Source organism: Leptodactylus fuscus, chromosome 2, assembly GCF_031893055.1.
Source record: "Leptodactylus fuscus isolate aLepFus1 chromosome 2, aLepFus1.hap2, whole genome shotgun sequence".
Lineage (NCBI taxonomy): Eukaryota > Metazoa > Chordata > Amphibia > Anura > Leptodactylidae > Leptodactylus > Leptodactylus fuscus.
Window position 1 is genome coordinate 180,340,613 of NC_134266.1, and position 10,457 is coordinate 180,351,069.

The 10,457-nt window shown below is 42.7% G+C and overlaps 1 protein-coding gene across 1 annotated transcript in view; it reads right to left on the reverse strand.

Annotated features, from left to right (window-relative positions):
* The window catches only part of CUL4A (cullin 4A), a 44,682-nt gene extending 34,300 nt beyond the window's left edge, over positions 1–10,382 (reverse strand). Inside the window, exons 1-7 of the mRNA XM_075265239.1 lie at positions 10,323–10,382; positions 7,168–7,387; positions 6,476–6,591; positions 4,739–4,843; positions 4,422–4,490; positions 3,890–3,963; positions 1,344–1,506 (exon numbers count right to left, since the gene is read on the reverse strand). Of these exons, the coding sequence (XP_075121340.1) occupies positions 1,344–1,506; positions 3,890–3,963; positions 4,422–4,490; positions 4,739–4,843; positions 6,476–6,591; positions 7,168–7,297 (657 nt within the window). The 5' untranslated portion in view covers positions 7,298–7,387; positions 10,323–10,382. The remainder of the gene's footprint in view (positions 1–1,343; positions 1,507–3,889; positions 3,964–4,421; positions 4,491–4,738; positions 4,844–6,475; positions 6,592–7,167; positions 7,388–10,322) is intronic.
* Between the last annotated feature and the right edge of the window lie 75 nt (positions 10,383–10,457).

Here is a 10,457-nt window from a genome sequence, read left to right on the forward strand (position 1 = left end):
AACTGCAACGCCTCAGGACCTTGGCTTCAATAGCCACACTAGCTGAGGTAAAGTAGCATGGAACAGCAGTAGTTGAGATAGAAGTTTGACATGCAGAAAAAGAGGTCAAGGAGCATTCGCCAGCAGGAACATGAAATCCATGTAGCAGGACTGGTGGAGCCAATCTGGAGCGGCCAGGATGGCTGGAACCCCCTCGATCTTGAGTTTTTTGAGAACCAGAGGGAGAAGAGGAAGAGGACGGAACAAGTACAGAAGGCAGAAGATTGAGGGTCCTGGGACTTGGCCACATAGTGGGGAGAGCATGTGGTTCAGGCAGGACACAAAGAGGTCAACATTGGGCATGCCCCACCAGGAACAAAACTGCAGAAAGATCTTCTAATAAAGCAACCACTTCCTCGGGTCAAGCTTTTCTCGGCTTAGATACTCTGACGCCCAGTTATTCACGCCTGGAATGTGGACCGCTGACAGGGCTGGAACATTACGCTCAGCCCAAAGAAGAGAGCGGGAGGCTTCTTGCATGGCCACATCTCCTAGTGCCTTCCCTGATGGTTCAAGTAGACAACCACGGTGGAGTTGTCGGTATGTGCTCTAACCGCACACCTTTTGGAGGAAAATGCTCTAATGAGAAAGGGTTAATAAGTTGGCTTTCAGTTCCAGTAGGTTTATATGGAGGGAATTTTTGGCTTTGTACCTCAAGCCCTGAATGGTCAAGGCACTGAAGACCGCTCCTAAGCTGGAAAGACTGGTGACAGTGGAGATCACATGCCAATGGAAGGTAAGATAGGACTTCCCTTGTGAGATTCCTGGGGAAGAGAGCCTCCAAAGAAGTTCTCAGTGAGAGGCAGGAGAATCAGGCGCTGGAAGCTGGACAGAGACTTGTCCCAGCAGGACAGAATCACCAATTGCAAAGGACACAAGTGCAACTGAGCAAAAGTTTCCACCACACACTGGTTAAGTCTGGCAAGGTCGCCTAACGCCCGGATAAGGAAAGACGCCCAAATCCTGGGGAAAATCCATTGGTGAGGAGCAGGGAGGGTCCTGAACTTGCTTAAGGCGTAAGGCAGAGAAACAGAGGTAACTTTTTAATACAGCGGGCACGTGAATAAAATATGGCCAGGGGGTGGGGATGGACATTTCTTGGGACAGCAATGGATGTATTTATTTACCAGTACTTATTTTTTTTTTTTTTCACCTGAACCCTATACAAATAAATGCCTTTCTGTTAGCATCCATTTGTATGTGTTTTTATTGGATCCATGAAACAGACCTGCTTAAGGGATACAAAAAATATAAAGTGACGTGAATACACACTTAAAACAAATCCGTCTATTTAAGAGACTTACTTGTAAGTCAGAGAGCATGCCAAGTAAACTTCTCAACAAGCTTCGGTCCACAGCCTCTCCAGAGCGTTCTTTCTCAATCAGAAGAAGAATGCCATCTATTGTTTTTGTCTGAACCAACTTATCACTTACAACATGGCAACGGAATAACTCTAAGCCCATATCCCTACATGGGAAGAAAGAATAAAAGCAAGCTTTACTTCAAGCAAGCCATATGGTTTCTCAGTTTAACAGTGTGTTCAGTAGTTCTCACAGCCCCTCATAATGGCAACTCGTGGCGTTCATCACCCCACAAACAACTATTATACTCTGGGGTCTCTTCAAACATTATTCAGGACGCCAGGGATCCATGCTGGAGCCCAGGAAAGTGAGTAAAACTGTATATTAAATAATAGTAGTCCTTCTGTGGAAAATTCTTAACGAGAAGCGGCTCAGCCTATGTATGTGGGATTTTTTTTTTCATGTTATTAGTGATAAGGTCACTGTGAGACATTATACTGCGTGGAGGGGCCACTGTGTGATATTATTCTATGTGGAGGTACCAGGTACCACCTGCCTGGTGGTAGTAAAGGCAGCTTACCACTCACTCCTTAAACACTACTGAACATGGGGCAGAGTTTGCAATAATGCCTGTAAAAGCAAATTTTACACATTGAAAATAAAAGTACCCTTATGGGAGATGTTGTAACTTTAAACATAGCGCCATAGCCATCGGGTCTCCACTGTTTTACTTTGATTGTGGGCATTTTATACATCTAAAGCACCTTCTCTCCCAGTCCCTATCCAAAACCCTCCTCTTACATTTAGATGCTGGACCGAAGGAGATTGCAGGAGCTACCTAGTATGTAGGACAACAAGAAAAAGAAAACTGTGGGCACCATTACATTAGCCATCATTACTTCAGCAATCTTTTTTGGTGTAGCCTGCTGGGGGAGCAGAATATCAACCAAGGACAGAAACAGACTTGACAGGCTGATCAGAAGGGCCAGCTCTGTCCTGGGGAGCCCCCTGGACCCATGACACGTGGTGGGTGACAGAAGGATACTGTCAGTGATGAGCTCCATGTTGGAGAACAAATCCCACCCCATGTATTAGACCTTGACGACACTTGGCAGCACGGTCAGTGACCGACTGCTTCACCTCAAGTGTGAGAAGGAGCACTATCGGAGGTCCTTCCTTCCAACCGTGATCAGGCTGTATAATCTACATCAGACCAAGCGAAGATCACTCTGCACAGAGAATTAAGTGACCCTGAAGTCTTCCTTCTCTTACTTAGCTGCTATGGACTCCTAGTATATCTTCTTTTACTCAGTATATGTGTGTCTACTTCCGTAATATATTACTGTTTTATTATCCTGTATCTGTATTACTATGATGCTATAACATACTGAAATTTCCCCAGTGTGGGACTATTAAAGGACCTTATTTTATCTTATTACATGTGTAGGTATTGTGTGGGCCATTATATTACATGTGGGGGCCATTACATAACAGCTCAAGACAAAGCCTGATTTTGTTAACATTTAGAAGTGATCACTGATAGGTTGGGATGTTTTCTCACCAGGGGGTATGTTACCAGAAAAGGTCAAGAAACACTGGTGTATTACATATGCTACTATTTCAGCGGATGCACAGTTCAGTACATGGAAAGAATGATTTCTGTGTTATAGTTGCACCTTATCACTTCATCTTACACTAGGTTCAAACCTACGCCTGGGTTTCCGTTCTTCGGATCGGATTTGGGACTCAAGAATGGAACCCTATAATCTGCTTAAAAAGCGGTTCCCCAAGGGCCCCGTAGACTATACTGGGGTCAGCTGTGTTTCTGAGCGAAAAATGCAGAAAGAAAAGTCCTTCTTGCAGGATTTTTCTCTCTGCATTTTATTGAGCGGATTCAAGGATGGAAACCCCAAACGGAATCCAGGCGCAGGTGTAAACGTAGCCTTACATTGATCAGGACATAAAGAAAGAGAAAAGGCTTTTGACAATAATTTGCTTTGATTTTTTTGATATATTCACTTGAACAGTTCCCAAACTATTTTTTTTTAAACAGTATCCTTATACAGGGCTTACACATGAGGGCGACCCTATTGCCCAATCCCTCTACCCTTCCCTCCCTGTTATAACGGACATGTACACTTTCTGGCCTTGCCAATGATAGCATTATGGAGGGCATCGTCATTGCACTAAATAGTTCATTAGTATATCAAGAAACAAAGCTAACACATCAGCAATGGAAGCATCAATCAGGTAGTGGGAAAAAGCCCACTCTGCTGTAGGACTGCAGGAAAATTTAAATCAGCATTTAAAGTAATACTTGTGAAAGATACCCATCTCCATGAAGTGGGCACCTGCTGACAAGTTCCTCAATTTCCCTGTTCTCCTCTACAAAGCTACTAGCTGGCATAGATCTGATGTATAGTTTCATCTATTTCTAGACGCTGTTGTGGATTCTGACACTTTGAAAAAATGTAATTTCTGAACCTATGCTTCAGTCCTGTATGTAGTCAAATAACATCAGGGGATGGGGTGGTGAAACGTGCTCTTACCAAATAGAAGGCAGCATAGAGTTTTGCAAGACGTAGGTTCGATCCAAGAATAAAAAAATGCTTCGAATCATGATCTAAAAAATTAAAGAAAGGCCTTTTTTTAAGCTCTTCATCATACTGAATTGCTCTACAAGTAAAAGACTGCTTCTGAGACAAACCCTTTAGCCACCAGGAATGAGTGACAGTCTACCAGATCACTACCTACTTGGGAGAATCATTGGGACAGATTTATAAAAACTGTCTACAAGAAAAACTGACTTAGTTGCTAAAAGCAAACAATCACAGCGCAGCTTTAACTTAGGCCTCTGCTCCGTAAAAGTAAAAGAGGAGTTGTGACTGGTTGCTATGGGATATATATATATATATATATATATATATATATATATATACACACACACACACGACTATCTTTTTTTTTTTTTTTTTTTTTTTTTTTTTATAAGTGAGTGTAAGTCATTCAAACATCTTGATATACTTCACAACAAGAGGTGGTGTGGATAAACCCTTCACATCAGCAGTGAGGTAAACTTACCATTTGTCTACAGTGATCCTTCCAGCACATATTGACTTTTTTTAAAAACAGAAAGCTGTCAAGAGATTCTGTACACAATCACATGTGTTAAGGAAATGCAGTGATACGATTTGGTCATTCAGCTAGGAAACACAGAATTTAACATTATGGGTTCTTAGGAGCAGAAAATACAATAATGGAAAAGAATTCAACATTGTTTTATTTACTACAACATGCAGTGACAGACCAATGCATGCTGATAGAGAAAAGCTACAAAAGGCATAATCTGTATCTGTAGAGGCATGTACTGTATACATGTAATAAAGGAGTAAAGGATATTCTCTGAACTGGTGGATTTGAGACTTCATATGTTCCTCACATACTTGGCGGAGCTGTTTATATAGGGTGTGTGAAACTTTATATGAGCATAAGTTTTCCACGGCCTCAGAAAGAAAAACAGATATAGAATTAGTAATGCAGTGAGACTACAAATGCTTTCAGGACAGAGTATACAGAAACAGACAGCATCCAAACAACCATAATTTAATATTACACAGCCCTTATTAAAGAGGACCTTTCATGGTTTGAGGCACAGGCAGTTCTATATACCGCTGAATTCAGTGCACTGTCGGCTTTCCAGCAGTATATAGAACTGCCTGTGCCCCAAACCATGAAAGGTCCTCTTTAAGACCACAAATCCTGTCTCTTCCATGCTTCTAATGACTCTAATTAGATGCATCAAAGATTCCTATGAGACTGCTTAGTGCAGTTCATTAGACCCAAGGTTACAGTTGTGTGAATAAAACCTAACCTATTCACATGGCTTCTTAAAGGGATTGGCAACTTTCAGATTAATATTAAGAAAGAAATGTTAATGTTTGTCTAATCAAAATCTCTAAAATTTACCAATATACTTTCTGTATAAATTCCTTAGTTTTCTAGATCTCTGCTTGCTGTCATTCATTCTGGAAAAAAAAAATCAGTCAATGGCAACAGCTAGTCATAGACGCACGGCTAGTTATAGTCACAGCACAGTAATCAGACATCTGCCTGGTAACGAGCTGTGCACCTGTGTGTACGTCACATGACCATGGACTGATTTTTATCCACTAGAGGTAAGCAAAATGAATGACAGCAAGCAGAGAACTAGAAAACCATGAGGAATTGATACATGAATATATTGGAAAATTGTATACATTTTCAATATACAAACAATAACATTTGTCTCAATATTGGCCTGAAAGTGGACAACCCCTTTAAAGAGGACATTTCATGGTTCCTCCCCGCTCACACTGTACAGCGCTATTGGCGCTGCTTGTACAGAAGGACGTTCCTGACAGAGTGTCAGAAACGCCATTCTGACTGTGAAGAGCTACAGTATCGGGACCGCTAGCTCTTCACCCAGGGCACAGATCGGGAAAGCCGACGGCTTTCCAGCAGTATATAGAACTGCATATGCCCAAACCCATGAAAGGTCCTCTTTAAGCCTTATGGGACAAAAAGGGAAAAAAAAAAAAAAGTAGTTAGCGAATCTCATGAGCCACATTTAAGTGTAGCTTACTTAAACTGTCAACTTCCTGAGCAAACTTTGCACACGAGGTGTCAGTATGTGACAGTTGTCTTCCCTACAATCTTCCACACCTTTGCTGCAGTATGTCCTGAAATCAGTTCTAAGACTTATTCAGGAGAGAGAGCTGGTATTGTAAACAATCATGATACAGTATAAATTGTGAGCCATTATCGGGTATTGGAAGGCATCACAGTTTCCTTGCTTTTTCCTGCTGTATGAACCTAAAATATTGATTTCAGCATGGCCAATGGGAGGAAACACTTCAAAAAGAGGGACAAGGCTTGAGTTCACTGCTCCTGTTAGCTATCCACAAAGTCACTATAGTCATTTGTGGGAAATATCTCAAATACTCCTTGAGGACCATTGACCAGCCTCAAGTTCCCCACAGCCAGCAAGTAGGGGGCCACTGATTTATCCAGATTATTTTTATTGGTCATAACCAAGTATAACTGAAGCAGCAGCCACATGAAAGGCCTGCTGACAGTGTTCTAGAGCAATGTCACACCTGATAAAGTTCCTCCAGGTTGTACTTTATGGAAGTGCTGCTTTCTATGGCGTTTACGGCTTCGTGAAGCTTCTGCCACGTGTCCTGAGTGTAATTATCGGGCAGCTTTGGTTTATCTAGAAAAACAAACATTGTACTAAATGTACAAGCCACTAGAGGCAGGAGACAGTCAGCACAGAGTAAAGGGAAATCTGCAGTGGACAAGCATGCTGCGGATTTTCTACGCAGACTTATGCAGAGAAAATACAAAGCAGAATACAATAGCAGGCAAGTGGATGAGATTTTTTTAAAAAGCAGACATTTTTCCAAATGGAGGTGTCTGGCCCCAAAAAGATTTTTCATACTGCTGACACATCCACAGGATAGGTCATTACTATGTGATCTGTGTGGCATTGGACACATGAACCACACACAATCCTGCTGTTCTGACATTATAGCAGTAGATGAGGAGTGTGGAGTCCTGAAACCACCACTATACAGCGGACAGAACTCCATCGTCACCTTTATTACATGAATAGGAGCAGCAGAAGGCACTTCCCGTTCAGTGACTTAACTTCTGGCGCCTTGATGCTGCAGGAGTAGCTGATCTGTGCGGAGTTTGGATTGTCAGACCCCCTCAGGTCACATAGTGATGATGCAGAAAAATCCTTTTGGGGCCAGAAAATCACTGTAAGAGAAAACCAAAATCTTACCTTTAAAATTTTTAATTATCAATTTTTTCGAAGCTGAGGGTTTGGCAGCTAGGGCAGAATTTTTAGTCAGCCCATTGGTATGGCTAACTAGTGTTGAAAAGTTTGCTTTTCTCTGAGAGTCTTGTTCCATGGCAGCGCAGTTCGGCACACCACACAGTAGAAGATTTCAAGTAGATGTCTTCAAAGGCGGGATTATTTTTATTAACCACTCATTTAGAGTCTAGTGCATAAAAAAAGAAGAATAGAACAATATTAATATATCTGTTTTCTTGATGCTTGTTACTAAATCGGTTTCATAGTCACTGTGACCCTAGACATCTATCAATAAAGTCTATGAGAGAAGTTTTTTTTAAGACTAGCATTCAGTCTCTGCAAGTCTCTATTTGCTTAATAATTCTGGTTCCCCATGGAAAGTGCTGCGTAGATTTCAGGTATAACAACACTTTTTTTTTTTTTTTATCCCGGCCCAACAGAACAGAAAAAAGCTGTGTGCCAAAGACACCTCACATCTAGGTGGAATAGTAAATCCCAAGCCCATGTAGCAGAAGTATCAGCAGGAAAACAAACCTACAAAGGGAGGTTTCAGTTGGCAACTACGTGTACCACACAAAAGGTATATAAAAGTTTCGCTTTAGAGTCTCTCTTATTTTAGTAACTTGGAGGTAAACAAAGTCTAAACTGCAAAAAAAAAAAAAAGTTGCGTAGGTTAATATTAAATCCCGGGCAAAGTGCAATAACAAACAGGACAGAATACGGCTTGGAGATATATCTCCCTCTAACACAAGAAGCAGATTTGATTACAAATCGCACAATATGAAAATACCTGCTCCCCCTTCAGCTGACTGACAGGTGTCCTGGGTGTAGGAATCTTTGAGATGGATGATCTATCTTATGCCCCGTTCACGTCTGCGTTTGGTAATCTGTTTGGGGAGTCTGCATGGGGACCCCCCCCCCCCTCGAACGGACTACTGAACACAATGGCAAGTGGTGTGCAGTGAAAGCACACAAACCCCATAGACTATAATGGGGTCCGTGTGCTCTCCGCATGAACCATGTGGACATGAAAGTAGATCACAAAGTACTTTTCTGTCTACATGTTCAATGGAGACTCTGTGCGGAGAGCACATGGGCTCCATTATAGTCTATGGGGACCATGTGTTTCCACTGCTCACCGCTTGCCAATGCGTTTGGTATTCCGTTCGGGGGGGTTCCTATGCGGACTCCCCTAACGGATTACCAAACGCAGATGTGAACGAGGCATTAAGCATACTGTTTGCCCAGGAAATCACTTTAGGCTAATGCCGCACGTAGTGGACCGCAGAAAATAAGCACTGCGGGAAAAACTGTGGCTGCAACACACTGTAGTTTTTCCTGCAGCATTTCTCACAGGTTTCCTCTGCGGACTTTCTGCTTCCATAATACCTATAAGGAAACCGCCTGCATTTCTGTAGATATACTTGACATGCTACGATTTTCAAAACCACAACGGTTTTGGAGAACGCAGTGTGTCTGCTATACATAATTTTCTGCAATGTGTGGATGGGATTTGCAAGAATTGCAAAATGTTGCAGCATTTACACCACCTGGGGCACCATGTTGAAAATCCCAAAATTCTGCATATTAAAGTTCTTGAAAAGTGGATAAGATACCTCCTGGTGCTTCCAGAACGTTTCTGACACCGGGTTGCTCTGCCTCCCCCTGTTTCCACAGGTAGTTAGCTGTGCTATAGGGACTAGCTTTACTAAAGTTAGCCAGGCCCCATACCACAGATAACTACAGTTGAAAATAGGATAGAATAGAGCAAGTGGAGAAGGGGGGGGGGTTTTGGGGTCTGATTACGTGACCTAGGGATTGCCACCAGCCCTATACCCCCAGGTCCAGCTTCATAAAAATGCAGAAGATAGTAAGATGAATTAAACTCACTGGACAGCCCTTTTAAGCCATAATTGTAATGTCACAATACCACATTACACCTAAATTAAATGTGGTCATGTTGTGACCTGCAACACAATAGTCAGCAGAGATCCAAATCTGCAGGATTTCTGAACAACTATTTATTATTCATTTCAGAGAGCCATTAATTCCACAGTGGTGTACACAGGTTTGCATACACAGTACAAAGAACAAGTACAATAATCATGAACTAACTTAGTGTCTGACAGGTACATAGGGAAAGGACCCTGCCCCCGAGGGCTTACAATGTTATCATTACTCAGGACAGCATAACATTTGCAATCTCTCTGTTATGTGGCCACAAGTCACGATGCTACACAGAGGAAACAGAAGATTAATATCACAATTTTGTCCTGTTAAATCACACCTTATGAGCCACCGAAGTCCCCATTCACTATTACGGTAGCTATGATTTAGCAGTACAACATTGCAATCTTACTGTAGCATGATTAAAGTGGTCATGTAGCCCAAGCCTAAAAGCAAAGCTTTCTATGATGTACGCAGGCTGTGTACCACATGTAGCTAACCTCTGACTTTGAGTAGGAGGGTCACTTAACCCAGAATCAACAAAAGGTGGATCCAATATTGAGAAAATCGGAGTGGTCCTGTGTACAAGGATATCATATGTGTATAATACTAGGAAAAGTGAGGTGATCTATCAGAACTAGAGGAAAGGGAAAGTGCTGCAGTTGTCCATAGCAACTGATCATGTTCCTGCTTTCAGTTTCCAATCTACCCTGAGAACTGGTTGCTAGGGGCAACTGCACCACATTTTAATAAGCTCCACCATTTCCTGTGCAGAAGTGGTAAGCAGGTCACTACTGACCCTATGGGGTGCCCAATTCTGTGTATTAGTTTGTTACCATGCCATAGGCACGACCTGACTCCATTACAGCATGCCGTAAGTGCTTCCTCTGTTTACACACAATACCACCTATTTACACAGGACAAGCCAGGGCAGCGTGTGGCACCAGGTTACCCTACTAGTACCCAGCCTGTGTGCGCTGTCATCTAGTCCACAGCGTAGTACCTGAGCACAACATTCTCACAGGCCAGGCCTCATGTCCGGGAGCCTTGGCACATTAATGCCAAGCACACCACTGCTGAGATATCTGAGTATCTCCAGCCTACGGTGACTATGCTCAGCGCCCCACTTTTCCGGTAACACCGGGACCAAACACCACTACATCCCGGGAACTCACCAAGCAGGCATCGCGCATGCGCCATGAAGTCTCTCACCCCCAGACATAACTAATGACGCGTGGGTTCTACGCGCAGGCGTACTTCGGTGACAGCGACTTGTAACTGGTTGGGAGGTCGCTACGTCATTAGTAGTC